Source organism: Ranitomeya imitator, chromosome 10 (assembly GCF_032444005.1).
Source record: "Ranitomeya imitator isolate aRanImi1 chromosome 10, aRanImi1.pri, whole genome shotgun sequence".
Taxonomy (NCBI): Eukaryota; Metazoa; Chordata; class Amphibia; order Anura; family Dendrobatidae; genus Ranitomeya; species Ranitomeya imitator.
This window is the reverse complement of record NC_091291.1, coordinates 143,209,128-143,236,594: the sequence shown is the minus strand read 5'-3', so window position 1 is coordinate 143,236,594 and position 27,467 is coordinate 143,209,128. Positions and strand designations below refer to the sequence as shown.

Below are 27,467 nucleotides of genomic sequence, written 5' to 3'. Positions count from 1 at the left end.
CCCCCATCTGTGTCTGTGGGCTCCGCTGTCCGCCCATCTCTGTCTGTGGGCTCCTCTGTCCCCCCCATCTCTGTCTGTGGGCTCCTCTGTCCCCCCCATCTCTGTCTGTGGGCTCCTCTGTCCCCCCCATCTGTGTCTGTGGGCTCCTCTGTCCCCCTATCTGTCTGTGGGCTCCTCTGTCCCCCCCATCTCTGTCTGTGGGCTCCTCTGTCCCCCCATCTCTGTCTGTGGGCTCCTCTATCCGCCCATCTCTGCCTGCAAGCTCCTCTGTCCCCCCATCTGTGCCTGCGAGCTCCTCTGTCCCCCCCATCTCTGTCTGTGGGCTCCTCTATCCCCCCATCTGTGTCTGCGAGCTCCTCTGTCCCCCCCATCTCTGTCTGTGGGCTCCTCTGTCCCCCCCATCTGTGTCTGTGGGCTCCTCTGTCCCCCCATCTGTGTCTGTGGGCTCCTCTGTCCCCCCATCTCTGTCTGTGGGCTCCTTTATCTGCCCATCTGTGCCTGTGGGCTCCTCTGTCCCCCCATCTCTGTCTGTGGGCTCCTCTGTCCCCCCATCTGTGCCTGTGGGCTCCTCTGTCCCCCCATCTGTGCCTGCGAGCTCCTCTGTCCCCCCCATCTGTGTCTGTGGGCTCCTCTGTCCCCCCCATCTGTGTCTGTGGGCTCCTCTGTCCCCCCCATCTGTGTCTGTGGGCTCCTCTGTCCCCCCCATCTGTGTCTGTGGGCTCCTCTGTCCCCCCCATCTGTGTCTGCGAGCTCCTCTGTCCCCCCCATCTCTGTCTGTGGGCTCCTCTGTCCCCCTATCTGTCTGTGGGCTCCTCTGTCCCTCCATCTGTGCCTGCGAGCTCCTCTGTCCCCCCATCTGTGCTTGTGGGCTCCTCTGTCCCCCCCATCTGTGTCTGTGGGCTCCTCTGTCCCCCCCATCTCTGTCTGTGGGCTCCTCTGTCCCCCCCATCTCTGTCTGTGGGCTCCTCTGTCCCCCCCATCTGTGTCTGTGGGCTCCTCTGTCCCCCTATCTGTCTGTGGGCTCCTCTGTCCCCCCCATCTATGTCTGTGGGCTCCTCTGTCCCCCCCATCTCTGTCTGTGGGCTCCTCTATCCGCCCATCTGTGCCTGCAAGCTCCTCTGTCCCCCCCATCTGTGTCTGTGGGCTCCGCTGTCCGCCCATCTGTGTCTGCGAGCTCCTCTGTCCCCCCCATCTCTGTCTGTGGGCTCCTCTGTCCCCCCCATCTGTGTCTGTGGGCTCCTCTGTCCCCCCATCTGTGTCTGTGGGCTCCTCTGTCCCCCCATCTCTGTCTGTGGGCTCCTTTATCTGCCCATCTGTGCCTGTGGGCTCCTCTGTCCCCCCATCTCTGTCTGTGGGCTCCTCTATCCCCCCATCTCTGTCTGTGGGCTCCTCTATCCGCCCATCTGTGTCTGTGGGCTCCTCTGTCCCCCCATCTCTGTCTACGGGCTCCTCTGTCCCCCCATCTGTGCCTGCGAGCTCCTCTGTCCCCCCCATCTCTGTCTGTGGGCTCCTCTGTCCCCCTATCTGTCTGTGGGCTCCTCTATCCGCCCATCTGTGCCTGCGGGCTCCTCTGTCCCCACCATCTCTGTCTGCGGGCTCCTCTGTCCCCCCATCTGTGCCTGCGAGCTCCTCTGTCCCCCCCATCTCTGTCTGTGGGCTCCTCTGTCCCCCTATCTGTCTGTGGGCTCCTCTATCCGCCCATCTGTGCCTGTGGGCTCCGCTGTCCCCCCATCTCTGTCTGTGAGCTCCTCTGTCCCCCCATCTGTGCCTGCGAGCTCCTCTGTCCCCCCATCTGTGCCTGCGAGCTCCTCTGTCCCCGCCATCTCTGTCTGTGGGCTCCTCTATCTGCCCATCTGTGCCTGTGGGCTCCTCTGTCTCCCCCCATCTCTGTCTGTGGGCTCCTCTATCCCCCCATCTGTGCCTGCGAGCTCCTCTATCCGCCCATCTGTGCCTGCGAGCTCCTCTGTCCCCCCCATCTGTGCCTGCGAGCTCCTCTGTCCCCGCCATCTCTGTCTGCGGGCTCCTCTATCCGCCCATCTGTGCCTGTGGGCTCCTCTGTCTCCCCCCATCTCTGTCTGTGGGCTCCTCTATCCGCCCATCTGTGCCTGTGGGCTCCTCTGTCCCCCCCATCTCTGTCTGTGGGCTCCTCTATCCCCCCATCTGTGCCTGCGAGCTCCTCTGTCCCCCCATCTGTGCCTGCGAGCTCCTCTGTCCCCGCCATCTCTGTCTGTGGGCTCCTCTATCCGCCCATCTGTGCTTGTGGGCTCCTCTGTCTCCCCCCATATCTGTCTGTGGGCTCCTCTATCCCCCCATCTCTGTCTGTGGGCTCCTCTATCTGCCCATCTGTGCCTGTGGGCTTCTCTGTCCCCCTATCTGTCTGTGGGCTCCTCTATCCCCCCATCTGTGCCTGTGGGCTCCTCTGTCCCCCCCCATCTCTGTCTGTGGGCTCCGCTGTCCGCCCATCTCTGTCTGCGGGCTCCTCTGTCCCCCTATCTGTCTGTGGGCTCCTCTATCCGTCCATCTGTGCCTGTGGGCTCCTCTATCCGCCCATCTGTGCCTGTGGGCTCCTCTGTCCCCGCCATCTCTGTCTGTGGGCTCCTCTATCCGCCCATCTGTGCCTGTGGGCTCCTCTGTCCCCCCCATCTCTGTCTGTGGGCTCCTCTGTCCGCCCATCTGTGCTTGTGGGCTCCTCTGTCCGCCGATCTCTGTCTGTGAGCTCCTCTGTCCCCTTATCTCTGTCTGTGGGCTCCTCTATCCGCCCATCTGTGCCTGTGGTCTCCTCTGTCTCCCCCCATCTCTGTCTGTGGGCTCCTCTATCCGCCCATCTGTGCCTGTGGGCTCCTCTGTCCGCCCATCTCTGTCTGTGGGCTCCTCTATCTGCCCATCTGTGCTTGTGGGCTCCTCTGTCCCCCCCATCTCTGTCTGTGGGCTCCGCTGTCCGCCCATCTCTGTCTGTGGGCTCCTCTGTCCCCCTATCTGTCTGTGGGCTCCTCTATCCGCCCATCTGGGCCTGTGGGCTCCTCTGTCCCCTTATCTCTGTCTGTGGGCTCCTCTGTCCCCCCCATCTCTGTCTGTGGGCTCCGCTGTCCACCCATCTCTGTCTGTGGGCTCCTCTGTCCCCCTATCTGTCTGAGGGCTCCTCTATCCGCCCATCTGGGCCTGTGGGCTCCTCTGTCCCCCTATCTCTGTCTGTGGGCTCCTCTGTCCCCCCCCATCTCTGTCTGTGGGCTCCTCTGTCCCCCTATCTGTCTGTGGGCTCCTCTGTCCCCCTATCTCCGTCTGTGGGCTCCTCTGTCCGCCCATCTGTGCCTGCGAGCTCCTCGGTCCCCCCATCTGTGTCTGTGGGCTTCTCTGTCCCCCCATCTCTCTGTGGGCTCCTTTGTCCCACCCATCTCTGTCTGTGGACTCCTCTGTCCCCCCATCTCTGCCTTCAAGCTCCTCTGTCCTTCTCCAGGCTCCACTGTCCTCCTCCGGGCTCCTTTGTCCTCATTCTCCGGGCCCCTCTGTCTTCCTTCTCCGGGCCCCTCTGTCTTCCTTCTCCGGGCTCCTCTGTCTTCCTTCTCCGAGCTCCTTTGTCATCATTCTCTGAGACCCTCTGTCCTCCTTCTCCGGGCCCCTCTGTCCTCCTTCTCCAGGCCCCTCTGTTTTTCTTTTCCAGGCCCCTCTGTCCTCCTCCAGGCTTCTTTGTCCTCCTCCAGGACCTTCTGTCCCCCTTCTCCGGGCTCCTGTGTCCTCCTTCTCCGAACTCCGTTGTCCTCATTCTCCAGGCCCCTCTGTCCTCTTTCTCCGAGCTCCGTTGTCCTCATTCTCCTGGCTCTGTTGTCCTCCTTCTCCTGGCTCTGTTGTCCTCCTTCTCCTGGCCCTGTTGTCCTACTTCTCTGGGCTCCTCTGTCCTCCTTCTTCGGGCCCCTCTGTCCTCCTCCGGACTTCTGTGTCCTCCTTTTCCGCGCTCCACTGTCCTCCTTCTCTAGGCCCCTCTGTCCTCCTTTTCTGGGCTCCTCTGCCCTCCTTCTCTAGGCACCTCTGTCCTCCTTCTCTGGGCTCCTGTATCCACCTTCTTTGGTCTCCGCTGTAATCCTTCTCCGGGCCCCTCTGTCCTCCTTCTCCGGGTTCCTGTGCCCTCCTTTTCTGGGCTCCTCTGTCCTCCTTCTCTAGGCACATCTGTCCTCCTTCTCCAGGCTCCTGTATCCACCTTCTTTGGTCTCCGCTGTCCTCCTTCTCCGGGCCCCTCTGTCCTCCTTCTCCGGGTTCCTGTGCCCTCCTTTTCTGGGCTCCTCTGCCCTCCTTCTCTAGGCACATCTGTCCTCCTTCTCCAGGCTCCTGTATCCACCTTCTTTGGTCCCCGCTGTCCTCCTTCTCCGGGCTCCTCTGTCCTCCTTCTCTTGGCTCCTCTGCCCTCCTTCTCCGGGCCCCTCTGGGCTCCACTGGCATTGGCTTATCTTGGGCACATTAAACAGTCGGCCGATTCTGATGGAGAATTTCTGAGGACTTTTATGTAATGTGTGGTCGCTGCCGGTTTCTAGAACAATAGGTGCAGTAGAACGCTTCCCACAGGTGTACTGCCATCCTGCTGTATGTCGGTGGGGTTCAGGTGCTCGGAGTGGACAGTGCACACACGCAGCAGACCCCTCATATGTAGCCATAGTTGTACCTCTCATTTACTGTCGCTCATGTGATGTTCTGATGTTTTGCACTAATTAGTTAATTAATCATCTGATGATGACTTTTCAGTGGGACGATGAGAGAGACGCCGACAATCTGCTCCGGGATCAGTCCGCCACCATCATACAAGCTGCTTACCGAGGCCATCAGGTCAGAGACGGAGTGCGGAAACTGAAGGAAGAGCCTGGAAAAAAGTGAGGAATCGTACTGCCACCATGTGCCCGTATTACTGCCATAGACACTGCCTGCAACCATTATGTTGAAGGCACTCTTAATATTGTGGGCGCTCTACTGGCACTATTAATAGTGGGGGCACCCTACTGGCACTATTAATATTGTGGGCACTCTACTGACACTCTTAATATTGGGGGCACCCTACTGGCACTCTTAATATTGGGGGCACTCTACTGGCACTATTAATACTGGGGGCATCCTACTGGCACTTTTATTATTGGGGGCGATCTACTGGCACTCTTATTATAGAGGGCACTCTACTGGCACTATTAATATTGGGGGCTCTACTGGCACTATTAATATTGTGGGCACTCTACTGGCACTATTAATATTGAGGGCACCCTACTGGCACTATTGATTTGGGGGCACTCTGCCACCTTCAGTACTTGACAGAGTGGGGTCTTCTCAGGCTGAATAGTAAGGGCAGTTACGTTTCAGGAGTTAAATATAACTCCGACAGTTGGAAAGAACAAGAATCGTTTATGACACATTTCGTGGACCTACTTTTTGGTCACCCTGTATCTGCAGGTCAGATTTTTGGGGGCTCTAGTGGCACTATTAATATTGTGGGCGCTCTACTGGCACTATTAATATTGTGGGCGCTCTACTGGCACTATTAATATTGGGGGCACTCTACTGGCACTATTAATATTGTGGGCGCTCTACTGGCACTATTATTGTGGGCGCTCTACTGGCACTATTAATATTGTGGGTGCTCTACTGGCACTATTAATATTGTGGGCACCCTACTGGCACTATTAATATTGAAGGCACCCTACTGGCACTATTAATATTGAGGGCACCCTACTGGCACTATTAATATTGGGGGCGCCCTACTGGCACTATTAATATTGAAGGCACCCTACTGGCACTATTAATATTGAAGGCACCCTACTGGCACTATTAATATTGAAGGCGCTCTACTGGCACTATTAATATTGTGGGCACCCTACTGGCACTATTAATATTGAAGGCACCCTACTGGCACTATTAATATTGAGGGCACCCTACTGGCACTATTAATATTGGGGTCACTCTACTGGCACTATTAATATTGTGGGCACCCTACTGGCACTATTAATATTGAAGGCACCCTACTGGCACTATTGATTTGGGGGCACTCTGCCACCTTCAGTACTTGACAGAGTGGGATCTTCTCAGGCTGAATAGTAAGGGCAGTTACGTTTCAGGAGTTAAATATAACTCCGACAGTTGGAAAGAACAACAATCGTTTATGACACATTTCGTGGACCTACTTTTTGGTCACCCTGTATCTGCAGGTCAGATTTTTGGGGGCTCTAGTGGCACTATTAATATTGTGGGCGCTCTACTGGCACTATTAATAATGTGGGTGCTCTACTGGCACTATTAATATTGGGGGCGCCCTACTGGCACTATTAATATTGAAGGCACCCTACTGGCACTACTAATATTGTGGGCACCCTACTGGCACTATTAATATTGTGGGCACCCTACTGGCACTATTAATATTGGGGGTGCCCTACTGGCACTATTAATATTGAAGGCACCCTACTGGCACTACTAATATTGAGGGCACCCTACTGGCACTATTGATTTGGGGGCGCTCTACTGGCACTATTAATATTGAGGGCGCTCTACTGGCACTATTGATTTGGGGGCACTCTACTGTCACTATTAATAATGAGGGTACCCTACTGGCACTATTAATATTGAGGGCACCCTACTGGCACTATTAATATTGGGGGCACCCTACTGGCACTATTGATTTGGGGGCGCTCTACTGGCACTATTAATATTGAGGGCGCTCTACTGGCACTATTGATTTGGGGGCACTCTACTGTCACTATTAATAATGAGGGTACCCTACTGGCACTATTAATATTGAGGGCACCCTACTGGCACTATTAATATTGAGGGCACCCTACTGGCACTATTGATTTGGGGGCGCTCTACTGGCACTATTAATATTGAGGGCGCTCTACTGGCACTATTGATTTGGGGGCACTCTACTGTCACTATTAATAATGAGGGTACCCTACTGGCACTATTAATATTGAGGGCACCCTACTGGCACTATTAATATTGGGGGCGCCCTACTGGCACTATTAATATTGAGGGCGCTTTACTGGCACTATTAACATTGGGAGCGCTTTACTGGCACTATTAATAGTGGGGGCGCTTTACTGGCACTATTAATATTGGGGGTACCCTACTGGCACTATTAATATTGGGGGTACCCTACTGGCCCTATTAATATTGATGGCACCCTACTGGCACTATTAATATTGGGGTCACTCTACTGGCACTATTAATATTGGGGGCACCCTACTGGCACTATTAATATTGGGGGCAATCTACTGGCACTACTATTATTGTGGGCGCTCTACTGGCACTATTAATATTGGGGGCGATCTACTGGCACTATTATTGGGGGCGCTCTACTGGCACTATTAATATTGGGGGCGATCTACTGGCACTATTATTGGGGGCGATCTACTGACACTATTAATATTGTGGGCGCTCTACTGGCACTATTAATATTGAGGGCACCCTACTGGCACTATTAACATTGGGAGCGCTTTAGTGGCACTATTAATATTGGGGGCGCTTTACTGGCACTATTAATATTGGGGGTACCCTACTGGCACTATTAATATTGGGGGTACCCTACTGGCCCTATTAATATTGATGGCACCCTACTGGCACTATTAATATTGGGGTCACTCTACTGGCACTATTAATATTGGGGGCACCCTACTGGCACTATTAATATTGGGGGCAATCTACTGGCACTATTAATATTGGGGGCAATCTACTGGCACTATTAATATTGGGGGCAATCTACTGGCACTATTAATATTGGGGGCACCCTACTGGCACTATTAATATTGGGGGCAATCTACTGGCACTACTATTATTGTGGGCGCTCTACTGGCACTATTAATATTGGGGGCGATCTACTGGCACTATTATTGGGGGCGCTCTACTGGCACTATTAATATTGGGGGCGATCTACTAGCACTATTATTGGGGGCGATCTACTGGCACTATTAATATTGTGGGCGCTCTACTGGCACTATTAATATTGGGGGCACCCTACTGGCACTATTGATTTGGGGGCACTCTGCCACCTTCAGTACTTGACAGAATGGGGGTCTTCTCAGGCTGAATAGTAAGGGCAGTTACGTTTCAGGCGATAAATATAACTCCGACAGTTGGAAAGAACAATAATCGGTTATGACACATTTCGTGGACCTACTTTTTGGTCACCCTGTATCTGCAGGTCAGATTTTTGGGACATTTGCCCATCAGCTGACGATCTGTCCTCATTCTTCTTGGGGATCATTAGGGGCGCAGAAACAAATGTAAATTGTGGACAATAGAGGGAGGGGGCGCTGCGATTCCAGCTGTTCTCAGATTAGAGCGCTCACCACCAGGGGGAGCTACCGCAGAACAGAGCACAATTCTGGAATGTACCACTGTCATCTGAAGTGGAAGGGGGAAAAACAAAGGCATCTGTACCATTTGTATAGGGGTGTAACTCTTTTTCCCCCTCCTGGCAGCCCATGTGTAGAGACCAGTATAATAGTCGGGGCCATTTTCAGATTTAGCCCCAGACTTTGGATAGTAATGTGATTTTGGAGACCGCGTTCTTCCCATGGCCTCTTACAGAGCGCTACATTTGCACAATGTTCTAGAAATGATTTATACAGTCTTCATGTTACCTAGCAACAGCAGAAACAGTATCCAATAAGACTGTACCACTGCCACCAGGAATGGGGGGGTTGTAAAATCTAGTGTTAGTCTGGCCATTGCCCGTTCCATAGCAGCGAGGCCGGCCGGCAGCGGCCATCTTGTAGAGAGCAGCCCCCCCGCTCTGCACCGCCACCAGGCGTGACCATTACCTGCTGGACTGAACCATCGTCACAGAGGGGTGTTTCAAATGTCACTCAACTTGTTTTCAGGGATTGAAAAAAATGTAACCAAAAGCAACAGATAACAGCCAATCAGTTGTCACTTAGCTGATGATCGCCCTGTCGCTCATTCTGTGCTCCACATTGGTCTTTGTTTCCATTCCTGCAGCAATCACGTGCCGTCCTCCCATGTGACCGCTGCAGGCAGTCACTGGTCTAAGCAATGACAGCACAATTTTTAGCTCATCCCAGAAAACCACCAAAAGTTATTGACTGTACCATTGTCATATATGGCAGACATGAGCGGACGGGATCATACCATTGTCACAGTGGGGAAGGTGATGTGTCCCACCTAGCAACATCTCATGGGACCATATCATTGTCACCTGCGGGTAGGGGTGACGTAAATCACCTAGTGATATACATTAGACCATACCATTGTCATATACGGGTAGGGGTGACGTAAATCGCCTAATGATATGCATTAGACTATACCATTGTCACCTGCGGGTAGGGGGGACGTAAATCGCCTAGTGATATACATTAGAACAAACCATTGTCACTTGCGGGTAGGGGTGACGTAAATCGCCTAGTGATATGCATTAGACCATACCATTGTCACCTATAGGTAGGGGTGACGTAAATCGCCTAGTGATATACATTAGACTATACCATTGTCATCTGTGGGTAGGGGTGACGTAAATCGGCTAGTGATATACATTAGACTATACCATTGTCACCTGTGGGTAGGGGTGACGTAAATCACCTAGTGATATACATTAGACTATACCATTGTCACCTACGGGTAGGGGTGACATAAATCGCCTAGTGATGTACTGTACATTAGACCATACCATTGTCATATACGGGTAGGGGTGACGTAAATCGCCTACTGATATGCATTAGACTATACCATTGTCACCTACGGGTAGGGGTGACGTAAATCGCCTAGTGATATACATTAGACTATACCATTGTCACCTGTGGGTAGGGATGACGTAAATCGCCTAGTGATATACAATAGACTATACCATTGTTACCTACAGGTAGGGGTGACGTAAATCACCTAGTGATGTACTGTACATTAGACCATACCATTGTCATATACGGGTAGGGGTGACGTAAATCGCCTAGTGATGTACTGTACATTAGACCATACCATTGTCATATACGGGTAGGGGTGACGTAAATCGCCTAGTGATATGCATTAGACTATACCATTGTCACCTACGGGTAGGGGTGACGTAAATCGCCTAGTGATATGGATTAGACTATACCATTGTCACCTGCAGGTAGGGGGGACGTAAATCGCCTAGTGATATACATTTGACCATACCATTGTCACCTACGGGTAGGGGTGACGTAAATCGCCTAGTGATGTACTGTACATTAGACCATACCATTGTCACCTACGGGTAGGGGTGACGTAAATCGCCTAGTGATATACATTAGACTATACCATTGACACCTGTGGGTAGGGGTGACGTAAATCGCCTAGTGATATACATTAGACTATACCATTGTCACCTACGGGTAGGGGTGACGTAAATTGCCTAGTGATGTACTGTACATTAGACCATACCATTGTCATATACGGGTAGGGGTGACGTAAATCGCCTAGTGATATGCATTAGACTATACCATTGTCACCTGCTGGTAGGGGTGACGTAAATCGCCTAGTGATATGCATTAGACTATACCATTGTCACCTGCGGGTAGGGGGGACGTAAATCGCCTAGTGATATACATTTGACCATACCATTGTCACCTACGGGTAGGGGTGACGTAAATCGCCTAGTGATATGCATTAGACTATACCATGCGGGTAGGGGTGACGTAAATCGCCTAATGATATATATTTGACCATACCATTGTCACCTATGGGTAGGGGTGACGTAAATCACCTAGTGATATGCATTAGACTATACCATTGTCACCTGCGGGTAGGGGTGACGTAAATCGCCTAGTGATATACTGTACACAACCATTGTCACCCGGGGGACAAACCTCTATAGCCCCAAGTCTTGTCTCCTGGCGTCAGTCATTGTTAGGGGAACGTACCACAATCCCTGGGGGTAGGTGGATACAGATTGCTCCTGGCATCACAGGCTGCAAACAACGCTGAATTCAGGATTAAAGGAACTTTTAAAATATATCTCCATAATAAAGAGTAATTGTGTCTTCTGTATTCCGCTGCCTTCCTGTTAGCTCTCAGGCTGAAAGTCATCAGGATGCTCGCGTGTTGCCTTCTGGGAAAACTCGTATTCATGACATACAGCTCATATTAGTAATTCCCCAGAATGCAGTGCAGAAACGTGCCTCTCTTCGTCAGAGGTAGGCAGCGAGAGACTGACCTGTAACGACATCCTGCAGAATCTTCTGCACAGCTTTGGATGTGACTGGAGCAAAATTCACAGTGACTAAAGAGGAGTAAAATAAAACCGTGACGGAATTATAATAAAATATTATTTTATTTCAGTGATGGGACCTCAGAGAAAGACACAGAAACCCCACAAGTCGACTCCACTGCTCCTCAAGTGGGCAATGCAGAAACAAGATCATTGACAGATGATGGCGCTAGTAAAGAGGTCCTATCTGGTGGAGGAACCATCCGAGATGAAGACCCAGAGGCCCATTCCAGACAAACCCAAGAGACAGCAGAGCAGAAGGATGACGACCCAGAAAACCTAATAAAAGATGAGCAGCATATTCAAGAAGAAAAGGACAACTTGGTCTCAACAGAAGACCTCAAAGATCAGGACCATAGAGAAGAAGCCGATGAGGACAACATGGCCACAACAGAAGACATTGAAGGTCAGGGTCATAGAGAAGAAGCCAGTGAGGAGAACATGGCCACAACAGAAGACATGGACGGTCAGCGCCATAGAGAGGAAGCCAAGGAGGATGTCATGGAAGATGAAGACCAAAGTGTAGAAGCCAAGGAGGACAACCTGGTCGTAACAGAAGATGATGGGGATGGAGAAGGAAAGATAATAGAATCTCTGGGTCTGGACGCTGTGGGAGGACAGTCCTCTGAGAGACCAGATAGCAGTATTGCACAGGATGACCACAGTCATCAAGCTAAGATGACTGAAGAACAGCTAGAATCATCAGATAATCAGGACAATGAGACCAATGAGCAACCAGAGGCTAAAGAGGGGGAACATGCTGACATCACAACCACCACCCAAGAGCAGCATGAAGGCAGGGAAGACCCCCAAGAAGAGGTAACATCATAGCAAATCCTGACAGCCTTTTTCCTGATGGATCTTCTCCACGCAATGTTTAGTAACCTGCAGGAAATTATTAGGAAGTGATCATCTGAACCCCTACAACATATGTTGTAGGGGCTCAGAGGACCAAAGACTTATGTTGTAGGGGCTCAGAGGACCAAAGACTTAAGTCCTTGATCATCTGAGCCCCTACAACATAAGTCCTTTGGTCATCTGACCCCCTACAACCTAAGTCTATGGTCTTCTGAGCACCTACAGCATAAGTCCTTGGTCATCTGAGCTCCTACAACATAAGTCTTTGGTCCTCTGAGGCCCTTCAACATAAGTCCTTGGTCCTCTGAGCCCGTGCAATATTATTATTATTATTTATTATTATAGCGCAATTTATTTCATGGTGCTTTACATGTGAGGAGGGGTATACATAATAAAAACAAGTACAATAATCTTAAACAATACAGTCACAACTGGTACAGGAGAAGAGAGGACCCTGTCCGCGAAGGCTCACAATCTACAAGGGATGGGTGAGGATACAGTAGGTGAGGGTAGAGCTGGTCGTGCAGCAGTTTGGTCGATCGGTGGTTACTGCAGGTTGTAGGCTTGTCGGAAGAGGTGGGTCTTCAGGTTCTTTTTGAAGGTTTCGATGGTAGGCGAGAGTCTGATGTGTTGTGGTAGAGAGTTCCAGAGTAGGGGGGATGCACGAGAGAAATCTTGTATGCGATTGTGGGAAGAGAAGATAAGAGGGGAGTAGAGAAGGAGATCTTGTGAGGATCGGAGGTTGCGTGCAGGAAAGTACCGGGAGACGAGGTCACAGATGTATGGAGGAGACAGGTTGTGGATGGCTTTGTACGTCATGGAAAGGCTCTTGTACTGGAGTCTCTGGGTGATGGGGAGCCAGCGCAGGGATTGACAGAGAGGAGAGACCGGGGAATAGCGGGGGACAGTTGGATTAGTCGGGCAGCTGAGTTTAGAATAGATTGGAGGGGTGCAAGAGTGTTCGACGGGAGGCCACAGAACAGGAGGTTACAGTAGTCGAGGTGGGAGATGATGAGGGCATGGACTAGGGTTTTTGCAGATTCTTGGTTGAGGAATGTACGGATCCGTGAAATATTTTTGAGTTGAAGTCGGCAGGAAGTGGAAAGGGCTTGTGTTATGAACAGGTAATTCAGAACCACAATGGACATTGAAGTTCAGAGCACACAAAGTGACCTGACAAATACCAAAAACAAAGGACGAGCTCTGAGACGTGGGAACTCTGCTGACCGCAATCCCTAATCCTAACACACCACACTAGAGGTAGCCGTGGATTGCGCCTAACGCTCCCTATGCAACTCGGCACAGCCTGAGAAACTAACTAGCCCTGAAGATAGAAAAATAAGCCTACCTTGCCTCAGAGAAATTCCCCAAAGGAAAAGGCAGCCCCCCACATATAATGACTGTGAGTAAGATGAAAATACAAGCACAGAGATGAAATAGATTTAGCAAAGTGAGGCCCGACTTACTGAATAGACCGAGGATAGGAAAGATAGCTTTGCGGTCAACACAAAAACCTACAAACAACCACGCAGAGGGGCAAAAAAGACCCTCCGCACCGACTAACAGTACGGAGGTGCTCCCTCTGCGTCTCAGAGCTTCCAGCAAGCAAGAAAAACCAATTAAGCAAGCTGGACAGAAAAAATAGCAAACAAAAATAACACAAGCAAAACTTAGGTTATGCAGGATAGACAGGCCACAGGAACGATCCAGGAGGAAACAAGACCAATACTAGAACATTGACTGGAGGCCAGGATCAAAGCACCAGGTGGAGTTAAATAGAGCAGCACCTAACGACTTAACCTCATCACCTGAGGAAGGAAACTCAGAAGCCGCAGTACCACTCTCATCCACAGGAGGGAGCTTGGCCACAGAATTCACAACAGTACCCCCCCCTTGAGGAGGGGTCACCGAACCCTCACCAGAGCCCCCAGGCCGACCAGGATGAGCCACATGAAAGGCACGAACCAGATCGGCAGCATGGACATCAGAGGCAAAGACCCAGGAATTATCTTCCTGACCATAACCTTTCCACTTAACCAGATACTGGAGTTTCCGTCTCGAAACACGAGAATCCAAAATCTTCTCCACTATATACTCCAATTCCCCTTCAACCAAAACCGGAGCAGGAGGATCAATAGATGGAACCACAGGTGCCACGTATCTCCGCAACAATGACCTATGGAACACGTTATGGATGGAAAAAGAAGCTGGAAGAGTCAAACGAAAAGACACAGGATTAAGAATCTCAGAAATCCTATATGGACCAATGAAACAAGGCTTAAATTTAGGAGAGGAAACCTTCATAGGAATATAACGAGATGACAACCAAACCAAATCCCCAACACGAAGTCGGGGACCCACACAGCGCCTGCGGTTAACAAAGTCAGATTGTCCACTACATGAGTCCAAATCTGCTGCAACCTATCCACCACAGTATCCACACCAGGACAGTCCGAAGACTCAACCTGCCCTGAAGAGAAACGAGGGTGGAACCCAGAATTGCAGAAAAACGGCGAAACCAAAGTAGCCGAGCTGGCCCGATTATTAAGGGCGAACTCAGCCAAAGGCAAAAAGGACACCCAATCATCCTGATCAGCAGAAACAAAACATCTCAGATATGTTTCCAAGGTCTGATTGGTTCGTTCAGTCTGGCCATTTGTCTGAGGATGGAAAGCCGAGGAAAAAGACAAATCAATGCCCATCCTAGCACAAAAGGCTCGCCAAAACCTCGAAACAAACTGGGAACCTCTGTCAGAAACGATGTTCTCTGGAATGCCATGTAAACGAACCACATGCTGGAAAAACAACGGCACCAAATCAGAGGAGGAAGGCAATTTAGACAAGGGCACCAAATGGACCATCTTAGAGAAGCGATCACAAACCACCCAAATGACCGACATTCTTTGAGAGACGGGGAGATCCGAAATAAAATCCATAGAGATATGTGTCCAAGGCCTCTTCGGGACCGGCAAGGGCAAAAGCAACCCACTGGCACGAGAACAGCAGGGCTTAGCTCGAGCACAAATCCCACAGGACTGCACAAAAGAACGCACATCCCGCGACAGAGACGGCCACAAAAAGGATCTAGCCACCAAATCTCTGGTACCAAAGATTCCAGGATGACCAGCCAACACCGAACAATGAACCTCAGAGATAACTTTATTCGTCCACCTATCAGGGACAAACAGTTTCTCCGCTGGGCAACGGTCAGGTCTATTAGCCTGAAATTTTTGCAGCACCCGCCGCAAATCAGGGGAGATGGCAGACAAAATTACCCCCTCTTTGAGAATACCCGCCGGCTCAGGCAAACCCGGAGAATCGGGCACAAAACTCCTAGACAGGGCATCCGCCTTCACATTTTTAGAGCCCGGAAGGTACGAAACCACAAAGTCAAAACGGGAGAAAAACAGCGACCAACGAGCCTGTCTAGGATTCAACCGTTTGGCAGACTCGAGATAAGTCAAGTTTTTGTGATCAGTCAAGACCACCACGCGATGCTTAGCTCCTTCAAGCCAATAACGCCACTCCTCGAATGCCTACTTCATGGCTAGCAACTCTCGATTGCCAACATCATAATTTCGCTCAGCAGGCAAAAATTTCCTGGAAAAGAAGGCGCATGGTTTCATCACCGAGCAATCAGAACTTCTCTGCGACAAAACAGCCCCTGCTCCAATTTCGGAAGCATCAACCTCGACCTGGAACGGAAGCGAAACATCTGGTTGGCACAACACAGGGGCAGAAGAAAAACGACGCTTCAACTCCTGAAAAGCTTCCACAGCAGCAGAAGACCAATTGACCACATCAGCACCCTTCTTGGTTAAATCAGTCAACGGTTTAGCAATGCTAGAAAAATTAGCGATGAAGCGACGATAAAAATTAGCAAAGCCCAGGAACTTCTGCAGACTCTTCAGAGATGTTGGCTGAGTCCAATCATAAATAGCCTGAACTTTAACAGGGTCCATCTCGATAGTAGATGGAGAAAAAATGAACCCCAAAAATGAAATCTTCTGAACACCAAAGAGACACTTTGACCCCTTCACAAACAAAGAATTAGCACGCAGGACCTGGAACACCATTCTGACCTGCTTCACATGAGACTCCCAATCATCCGAGAAGACCAAAATATCATCCAAGTATACAATCAGGAATTTATCCAGGTACTCTCGGAAGATGTCATGCATAAAGGACTGAAACACAGATGGAGCATTAGAAAGCCCGAATGGCATAACCAGGTACTCAAAATGGCCTTCGGGCGTATTAAATGCTGTTTTCCATTCATCGCCCCGTTTAATACGCACAAGATTATACGCACCACGAAGATCTATCTTGGTGAACCAACTAGCCCCCTTAATCCGAGCAAACAAATCAGACAGCAGCGGCAAAGGGTACTGAAATTTGACCGTAATTTTATTTAGAAGGCGGTAATCAATACAAGGTCTCAGTGAACCATCCTTCTTGGCCACAAAAAAGAACCCCGCTCCCAATGGCGACGATGACGGGCGAATATGACCCTTCTCCAAAGACTCCTTCACGTAACTCCGCATAGCGGCGTGCTCAGGTACAGATAAATTAAACAGTCGACCCTTAGGAAACTTACTACCAGGAATCAAATCGATAGCACAATTACAATCCCTATGCGGAGGTAGGGCATTGGACTTGGGCTCATCGAATACATCCCGGTAATCAGACAAGAACTCTGGGACCTCAGAAGGGGTGGATGATGAGATAGACAGAAATGGAACATCACCATGTACCCCCTGACAACCCCAGCTGGACACAGACATTGATTTCCAATCTAATACTGGGTTATGGACTTGTAGCCATGGCAACCCCAACACGACCACATCATGCAGATTATGCAACACCAGAAAGCGAATATCCTCCTGGTGCGCAGGAGCCATGCACATGGTCAGCTGGGTCCAATACTGAGGCTTATTCTTGGCCAAAGGCGTAGCATCAATTCCTCTCAATGGAATAGGACACTGCAAGGGCTCCAAGACAAATCCACAGCGCCTAGCAAACTCCAAGTCCATCAAATTCAGGGCAGCGCCTGAATCCACAAATGCCATGACAGAATAGGAAGACAAAGAGCAGATCAAAGTAACGGACAAAAGAAATTTCGACTGTACCGTACCAATGGTGGCAGACCTAGCGAACCGCTTAGTGCGCTTAGGACAATCGGAGATAGCATGAGTGGAATCACCACAGTAGAAACACAGCCCATTCTGACGTCTGTGTTCCTGCCTTTCAGCTCTGGTCAAAGTCCTATCGCACTGCATAGGCTCAGGTTCATGCTCAGATAATACCGCCAAATGGTGCACAGATTTACGCTCACGCAAGCGTCGACCGATCTGAATGGCCAAAGACATAGACTCATTCAGACCAGCAGGCATAGGAAATCCCACCATGACATCCTTAAGGGCTTCAGAAAGACCCTTTCTGAAAATAGCTGCCAGCGCACATTCATTCCATTGAGTGAGCACGGACCACTTTCTAAACTTCTGACAATAATTCTCTATCTCATCCTGACCCTGACACAGAGCCAGCAAATTTTTCTCTGCCTGATCCACTGAATTAGGTTCGTCGTACAGCAATCCGAGCGCCAGAAAAAACGCATCAATATTACATAATGCAGGATCTTCTGGCGCAAAGGAAAATGCCCAGTCTTGAGGGTCGCCACGTAATAAAGAAATAATTATCTTAACTTGTTGAACTGGGTCACCAGAGGAGCGAGGTTTCAAAGCCAGAAATAATTTACAATTATTTTTAAAATTCAAAAACTTAGCTCTATCTCCAGAAAATAACTCAGGAATAGGAATTTTAGGTTCTAACATAGGATTCTGAACCACTAAATCTTGAATATTCTGTACATTTATAGCGAGATTATCCATCAAAGAGAACAGACCTTGAATGTCCATGTCCACACCTGTGTTCTGAACCACCCCGATGTAAAGGGGAAAAGAAAGACAGAACACAGTGCAAAGAAAAAAAAATGGTCTCAGAACTTCTCTTTTCCCTCTATTGAGAAGCATTAGTACTTTGGGCCTCCAGTACTGTTATGAACAGGTAATTCAGAACCACAATGGACATTGAAGTTCAGAGCACACAAAGTGACCTGACAAGTACCAAAAACAAAGGACGAGCTCTGAGACGTAGGAACTCTGCTGACCGCAATCCCTAATCCTAACACACCACACTAGAGGTAGCCGTGGATTGCGCCTAACGCTCCCTATGCAACTCGGCACAGCCTGAGAAACTAACTAGCCCTGAAGATAGAAAAATAAGCCTACCTTGCCTCAGAGAAATTCCCCAAAGGAAAAGGCAGCCCCCCACATATAATGACTGTGAGTAAGATGAAAATACAAACACAGAGATGAAATAGATTTAGCAAAGTGAGGCCCGACTTACTGAATAGACCGAGGATAGGAAAGATAGCTTTGCGGTCAACACAAAAACCTACAAACAACCACGCAGAGGAGCAAAAAAGACCCTCCGCATCGACTAACGGTACGGAGGTGCTCCCTCTGCGTCTCAGAGCTTCCAGCAAGCAAGAAAAAACAATTAAGCAAGCTGGACAGAAAAAATAGCAAACAAAAATAACACAAGCAAAACTTAGCTTATGCAGGATAGACAGGCCACAGGAATGATCCAGGAGGAAACAAGACCAATACTAGAACATTGACTGGAGGCCAGGATCAAAGCACCAGGTGGAGTTAAATAGAGCAGCACCTAACGACTTAACCTCATCACCTGAGGAAGGAAACTCAGAAGCCGCAGTACCACTCTCATCCACAGGAGGGAGCTTGGCCACAGAATTCACAACAGGCTTGGATATGTGGTTTGAAGGAGAGATCAGTGTCAAGCATTACCCCGAGGCAGCGAGCTTGTGGGACTGGGGAGAGTGGGCAGCCATTTACTGTAATGGATAGGTTCGTTGGGGGGGTCGCGTGAGATGGGGGAAAGATGATGAATTCTGTTTTGTCCATGTTAAGTTTTAGAAATCTAGCGGAGAAGAAGGATGAAATAGTGGACAGACATTGAGGGATTCTGGTTAGTAGGGAGGTGATATCTGGTCCAGAGATGTAGATCTGTGTCATCAGCATAGAGATGATACTGAAAGCCATGAGATTCTATGAGCTGTCCCAGGCCAAAGGTGTAAATGGAGAAGAGCAGGGGCCCTAGGACTGAGCCTTGTGGGACTCCGACAGATAGGGGTCGAGGTGAGGAGGTGGTGTGTGAGTGGGAGACGCCGAATGTCCGGTCTGTTAGGTATGATGAGATCCAGTATAGGGCCAAGTCTGTGATGCCAAGGAATGAGAGGGTCTGTAATAATAGGGAATGGTCCACTGAGTCAAAGGCAGCAGACAGGTCCAGGAGGAGGAGGACAGAGTAGTGTTGCTTGCTCTTGGCGGTTAAGAGGTCATTGGTGACAGTTTCAGTGGAGTGGTGTCACCGGAAGCCAGATTGTAAGCGGTCGAAGAGGGAGCAGGAAGATAGATGGGAGGACAGTTCAAGATGGACGTGCTGTTCCAGTAGTTTTGAGACAAGGGGAGAAGCGATATAGGGCGATAGCTAGTTACAGAGGATGGGTCAAGAGAGAAGGGTTTTTGAGGATAGGTGTGATTGAGGCATTTAATCTTGAGGGGAAAACACCAGCATAAAACAACAACACAAGTCCTTGGTCCTTTGAGCCCGTGCAACATAAGTCCTTGGTCCTCTGAACCCCTACAGTATAAGTCCTTGGTCCTCTGAACCCCTACAACATAAGTCCTTGGTCCTCTGAGCCCCTACAGCATAAGTCTTTAGTCCTCTGAGCCCCTACAACAACACAAGTCCTTGGTCCTCTGAGCCCGTGCAACATAAGTCCTTGGTCCTCTGAGCCCCTACAACAAAAGTCTTTGGTCCTCTGAGCCTGTGCAACATAAGTCCTTGGTCCTCTGAGCCCCTACAACAAAAGTCTTTGGTCCTCTGAGCCCGTGCAACATAAGTCCTTGGTCCTCTGAGCCCCTACAGCATAAGTCTTTGGTCCTCTGAGCCCCTACAGCATAAGTCTTTGGTCCTCTGAGCCCCTACAACAACACAAGTCCTTGGTCCTCTGAGCCCGTGCAACAAAAGTCTTTGGTCCTCTGAGCCCGTGCAACATAAGTCCATGGTCCTCTGAACCCCTACAGCATAAGTCCTTGGTCCTCCGGAAGGAGGGAGAGCCAAGAACTTACATGTAGTGTGATTTTTTACCTAGGGGCAATGTCCATCACTCATAGCTATTCTTCTATCTGCCTGTTTATCTAATAATCTGTCTATGTATGTCGTATCTGTTTCATATCCATCCCTATTTCCTACCAGATTTATTTCTGTCCATTTTTGTAACTTGTTCCTGTTCATTCCTTAATAAATGTAGATAATATTGTCCTCACCTGCAGTATATACCGTATATACTGCTGTGTGGTTCACCTGCCATCAGACGGTGCGGGGACCCCGATGAGCGGGGTTACAGAGGCGGCACCGCTCTTCTCTCCTTCCTCCAGATCTTGCTGGTTTCTCACTTCTCGGCAGTTATGTAACACACAATATGTTGCTGGAGGTTCGGGAAGCGGCAGAGTTGCATTTCCCGGTTATTAATTTAATTGGCAGCGGTGGGAATTGAAGCCGTGAGAGGCGCTAAATTTGGGATCGTGTTACACGATTGTAGATGTTTGTTGTGAACATATTGGGGGCGGAAGTGACAGGCTGTCAGTCACCGAGAAGTGGCAGGAACGGCAGCGGTTGGAGATGAAACTCTTGGGGGACAAAGTTACTGACAACTCCGTTCTGCGGCTTCTTTTCCCATAATTTCCAATATACGGGAACATTGTAACACATTATATATTGGCTTCACGTCTATATCTGTAGCAAAGCAAATCTGTGGGATGAGGACTGATATTCCTGCGCATTTCACCCACCCCCAGGGGTCTGCAGGGATCGGTGTCATGAGACCTTTCTTGGGTTGCAGGGATAATGGGCGCCGCTCTGCGCAGCCTCCGCGGTGCAGTTTCAGCCTTTTTTTCCAGTGTTATTGGGGTATCTGAAGACTTCAGGATAGAATTGCCATCTCCAGATTCCGTGTTTCTTGTCTTTCACTAATTGGGCAGTTTTTGGACTCCTCAATTCTGTAAATTACAGATGCACCAAATGTAAAAAAAGGCAGATTTTCTGCCCACATCCATACAGTCTGTATAATCTGCTGCTTGTTCCTGGGGGAATGGATGCACTGGATGAGGACAGAGCCGTGGACATGCGGCTGAAAAGCTGATGCTTTCTGGAAACCCATCTAAGCTACAGAAAGATTCCTATAACCGGGCGTCTGCTAATCCGGCCAGACGTCCCGTACAATGTGACGTGCTATATATCAGACCTCATATTCACAACTTCACTTGTTCTCTACCCTTCAAGTACATTTCTCTACACTCAGCAACATTAGGATTGCAAAACCAAGATGGGAAATGGTGCAGGACAGAACGGATCAATCATGGAACCAGAGGTGCGACCTTTTCTCCAAAGTCACCTAGGAGCCATTTTTCCACTCAACCACAGGCCTCATATTACTGTGAGCCGTCTGCATGGCCTAAACCTGCTCCTGAGGCTGCAGCGTCTCCATACTTGTCTTCCTCGAACACATTGGGGACGTCATTGTTCGGTGATTACACGGGAGCTGCTGACAGTGTTTCCAGACTTGCCTCCATCAGTCACATTGGCGACGTCATTGGTTGGTGATTACACAGGAACTGCTTACAGTGTTTCCATACTTGTCTCCATCAGTCACATTGGCGACATCATTGGTTGGTGATTACACAGGAGCTGCTGACAGTGTTTCCAGACTTGACTCCATCAGTCACATTGGCGACGTCATTGGTTGGTGATTACATAGGAGCTGCTGACAGTGTTTCCAGACTTGTCTCCATCAGTCACATTGGCGACGTCATTGGTTGGTGATTACACAGGAGCTGCTGACAGTGTTTCCAGACTTGTCTCCATCAGTCACATTGGCGACGTCATTGGTTGGTGATTACACAGGAGCTGCTGACAGTGTTTCCAGACTTGACTCCATCAGTCACATTGGGGATCCTGATGATTTGTGCATTCAGTGGCAGAACCTTCCTCAGACGACCATTAATATCCTCAGTGACAGCAGCCGAGGCCGGAGGCGCCAGGATTTCTGCACAAGGCTCAGACTCCAGGTTTCCATTTTTTCACCATGTGCAGACCAGTGACGCCTCCATCCTGGGATTTCCATCATTACACGACTTTCTTCTTCTTGGTTGTGTAATTTCCCAAAACATCCAATTACTCTCATTATTGGAGAATCCAACCCTCAACAGATCCCTTTTTTGTTATGGATCAAAGTGCATCTGTCGTCAGAATAAAATAGGATCTGGTGATGGGGAATCGGTCACAGGAGCGCTGAAAGGAAACTCTGACACAGGATAGAGTTTAGCCACAACGCGTTTCGGCGGACATTGTTTCGCCGTCTTCATCAGGCACGTCCGTCGGGTCGCGTTGTGGCTAAACTCTGTCCTGTGTCAGAGTTTCCTTTCAGCGCTCCTGTGATCGATTCCCATCCCCAGATCCTGCTTCCTTCCTCCCTTAGAGGTGTTCGGCTGGAGCTGCGGCGGTACTTGACACTTTTCTCATCCTTTGTCAGAATAAAATACACTTACTGCTCCGATTACTGAATGAATCTGACACAACATGAAATCCTCATTAGTACGGCCGATTGTCCTGGTATTACAATGAACATTTTATGATTCCAGTTAAATAGTGCGAGCAAATGAGGCCGATCTAGTTATTCTCTGCCCAACAAACCTGATAGACAGCTGTCTCTATCCAGTCATCCAGCCGGACTGATAGCTGCAGCTTGTACTGAGCAGTGTGACAACTCAGCAGGGAGGAGGGTCTCTGAGGAGCTGTCAATGAGGAAACATGGGCAAAAAATTAATTTAACACCAAAAATGAAGTGCTCTGTCCGCTTCTCATGGGGTCAGTAGTATCCGGGCTTTATTATCCTGGTACTTCCTGGGCCCCCATCTCCCCCAAATATGTGTTGCTGTAAGTTATGGGTGAATCCTGCACCAATGCTCATCACGATCCTTCAGAATAATCCCATGCGGTCCTTATTACTGTACATCGGGAAGGACCCCACAATTTCCTCCCGTTCTTGCCTCGCCCGTGTCCTCACCCCTCCAGCGCTCATACACGCCTCCTGTTCCTTAATCTGACTATAAATGTAGGAAACCCTATAATTAGTGCGATTCACAAGCCGCACTTCACGCTCTGCTCCTACCAGATAATGTGTCGGCACATGTGAGTGTGAATGTTGTGCAGCACATATGTGTCCCCTCTGCTACATACAGCAGGGTAGGAGACCCCCATCCACAATGGGAGCGGACGGATCGCTCGGCTTCCTATCTGCTCGGTGACCCCATCATTCACTCTGTGACCCCCTCTACAGCTGGGCCATCTTTGGCCGTATTCCCACTCCCACTAATTAATCTGGCTTTTCTACCAGGCACATAAGAGCTCATGCACAGAACCGGATTATGGCTCCATACAGGGTTCGGGTTGTGTAGAACCAGAATATGGTGGAAATGTTTGACTTTTCCAACGTGTCCGATGTCCTGAGTCCTGGTGTGGGACCCTTGCAGCTCAACGTTTTGCACCTCAGAATATAGTGGCACGCGACACTGATTATTTTTCATACGGTCATATGAATTGTACCCGTGCAGGGGCGTAGCTAGAGCTTTTGCCGCCCGGGGCTGCTCCCGAGTTTGGCGCCCCCCCCCCCCCCCCCCTCGGCTCAATACACACAAAGGTTACCAAAAATAGGGCAACACACATGATAGGGTCTGCAAAAAAAAAAAAACAAGTTCTGCTTACCTGACCGCGCTCCTGCTCTCTCCACGCAGCTGAAGCGTGCACTCGCCGGCGACTGACAATGACGTCAGAAGCCGTCGACGTGTGCGCTGCGGCCGACTTCAGCTGCCAGCCTCCAAATGGCTGGTGGCTGTTGTTAACTATTGACGTACGGGCGCGGGCCCGCACGTCAATAGCGTTAAACAGCTGCAGCGCCGGCCACGGTTTTAGAGGGCCCCGGGCGAAAGAGTCTCAGTGGGCCCCCCCTTTAACACATAGCATGATTCATGATGCAGATACAGCAGAGAAATATAGCATAGCCACATAGCATATAACACAGCCCACGTAGCATATAGCACAGCCACGTAGTGTATAACACAGCCCACGCAGTATATAGCACAGCCCACATAGCGTATAGCACAGCCACGTAGTATATAACACAGCCATGTAGTATATTGCACAGCCCACGTAGCATATTGCCCAGCCACGTAGTATATTGCCCAGCCACGTAGTATATTGCCCAGCCACGTAGTATATTGCCCAGCCACGTAGTATATTGCCCAGCCACGTAGTATATTGCCCAGTCACGTAGTATATTGCCCAGCCACGTAGTATATTGCCCAGTGATGGAGTATACAGCACAGAGCCACGTAGTATACAGACTTAAAATAAAAAATAAACATATACTCACCCTCCGATGAATTCTGGCCCTGTATCGCACGAGGCAGCTTCCAGTCCCAGGGTTGGTATGAGCGCAGGACCTGTGATGACGTTGCGGTCACATGACCGTGACGTCATGGCAGGTCCTTCTCACATACCATCCTTGGCACCGGAAGCTGCCGCTTGCATGGAGCGGGCACTGGAGCGTTGCGAGGAGCGGGAAAGGCGATGGAGGGTGAGTATAGCAGGTTTTTTCATTTTTTTATTATTTTTAACATGACATATTTTTACTATTGATGCTGCATAGGCAGCATCAATAGTAAATAGTTGGGGACACACAGGGTTAATAGCAGCGGTAACGGAGTGCGTTACACCGCGGCCCGTTACCGCTGCTATTAACCCTGTGTGAGTGGTGACTGGAGGGGATTATGGAGCGGGCGCTGATTGTGGGGAGTATAGAGCAGGCGCCGGGCACTGACTGCAGCGGAGGGACTAATCGGACTGTGCCCGTCGCTGATTGGTCGCGGCAGCCATGACAGGCAGCTGCCGAGACCAATCAGCGACGACAGACAGAGGCCGCGACCAATGAATATCCGTGAAAGAAAGAAAGACAGAAGGACAGACAGAAAGACGGAAGTGTGACCCTTAGACAATGATGTAATATATATATATATATATATATATATATATATATATATATATACATATATACTTCTCACCTGTGTCTTGCCTCTCTGTTGTTTTCTGTCTCTGTTCTCACATCTTTTCTGTCTCCCGCTCTGATTTTCATATTTCCTTCTGCCTCTTCTTCCTGCTTGTCCGTGGCTCCGCCCCCGACATTTAGCCCCGCCCCTCCATGGCTCTTCACATTGTGAGAGCTGTGACGCTGCTGGAGGTGCGGGATCGGAGCTTCTGCTGCTGACTGCAGGTGCGGGGGTGAGTCACAGCGTGTGTGACTGTGTGCCCCTGCTACACTGCAGCCAGCAACTCTGCACGGCCGCGCGCACTGCCAGCGCTCTGCTCCAGTCCTCATAATGCTGGGAGGAAGGAGCAGAGAATGAGTGCGCGCAGCCGTGCTGATAGCCGCCCCCACATTGTGCCGCCCGGGGCGGCCCGCCCCCCCCGCACCCCCCTTCCTACGCCACTGTACCCGTGTTTGATGACAGTTTAGACCTAGAATTTGGGGGGCTGATATTTATCAGCCACCGACTAATAGTGATCAGACCCATCGGTCACAACATCGCATGAATGTCCCCATCACGAGGGGTCCTAATATTCCTAATATTATATAATATATATATATATATATATATATATATACAGTGGGGCAAAAAAGTATTTAGTCAGTCAGCAATAGTGCAAGTTCCACCACTTAAAAAGATGAGAGGCGTCTGTAATTTACATCATAGGTAGACCTCAACTATGGAAGACAAACTGAGAAAAAAAAATCCAGAAAATCACATTGTCTGTTTTTTTAACATTTTATTTGCATATTATGGTGGAAAATAAGTATTTGGTCAGAAACAAACAATCAAGATTTCTGGCTCTCACAGACCTGTAACTTCTTCTTTAAGAGTCTCCTCTTTCCTCCACTCATTACCTGTAGTAACGGCACCTGTTTAAACTTGTTATCAGTATAAAAAGACACCTGTGCACACCCTCAAACAGTCTGACTCCAAACTCCACTATGGTGAAGACCAAAGAGCTGTCAAAGGACACCAGAAACAAAATTGTAGCCCTGCACCAGGCTGGGAAGACTGAATCTGCAATAGCCAACCAGCTTGGAGTGAAGAAATCAACAGTGGGAGCAATAATTAGAAAATGGAAGACATACAAGACCACTGATAATCTCCCTCGATCTGGGGCTCCACGCAAAATCCCACCCCGTGGGGTCAGAATGATCACAAGAACGGTGAGCAAAAATCCCAGAACCACGCGGGGGGACCTAGTGAATGAACTGCAGAGAGCTGGGACCAATGTAACAAGGCCTACCATAAGTAACACACTACGCCACCATGGACTCAGATCCTGCAGTGCCAGACGTGTCCCACTGCTTAAGCCAGTACATGTCCGGGCCCGTCTGAAGTTTGCTAGAGAGCATTTGGATGATCCAGAGGAGTTTTGGGAGAATGTCCTATGGTCTGATGAAACCAAACTGGAACTGTTTGGTAGAAACACAACTTGTCGTGTTTGGAGGAAAAAGAATACTGAGTTGCATCCATCAAACACCATACCTACTGTAAAGCATGATGGTGGAAACATCATGCTTTGGGGCTGTTTCTCTGCAAAGGGGCCAGGACGACTGATCCGGGTACATGAAAGAATGAATGGGGCCATGTATCGTGAGATTTTGAGTGCAAACCTCCTTCCATCAGCAAGGGCATTGAAGATGAAACGTGGCTGGGTCTTTCAACATGACAATGATCCAAAGCACACCGACAGGGCAACGAAGGAGTGGCTTCGTAAGAAGCATTTCAAGGTCCTGGAGTGGCCTAGCCAGTCTCCAGATCTCAACCCTATAGAAAACCTTTGGAGGGAGTTGAAAGTCCGTGTTGCCAAGCGAAAAGCCAAAAACATCACTGCTCTAGAGGAGATCTGCATGGAGGAATGGGCCAACATACCAACAACAGTGTGTGGCAACCTTGTGAAGACTTACAGAAAACGTTTGACCTCTGTCATTGCCAACAAAGGATATATTACAAAGTATTGAGATGAAATTTTGGTTCTGACCAAATACTTATTTTCCACCATAATATGCAAATAAAATGTTAAAAAAAAACAGACAATGTGATTTTCTGGATTTTTTTTTCTCAGTTTGTCTCCCATAGTTGAGGTCTACCTATGATGTAAATTACAGATGCCT

General features: G+C 49.6%; 1 protein-coding gene across 3 annotated transcripts in view; it reads left to right on the top strand.

The window, feature by feature from the left end:
• Positions 1 to 27,467, top strand: part of SPA17 (sperm autoantigenic protein 17) — a 114,858-nt gene that overhangs the window by 56,887 nt on the left and 30,504 nt on the right. For all 3 annotated transcript variants that reach the window (XM_069741631.1, XM_069741630.1, XM_069741629.1), the window contains exons 5-6: positions 4,732 to 4,856; positions 11,272 to 12,019. In XM_069741631.1, the coding sequence (XP_069597732.1) occupies positions 4,732 to 4,856; positions 11,272 to 12,019 (873 nt within the window). The remainder of the gene's footprint in view (positions 1 to 4,731; positions 4,857 to 11,271; positions 12,020 to 27,467) is intronic.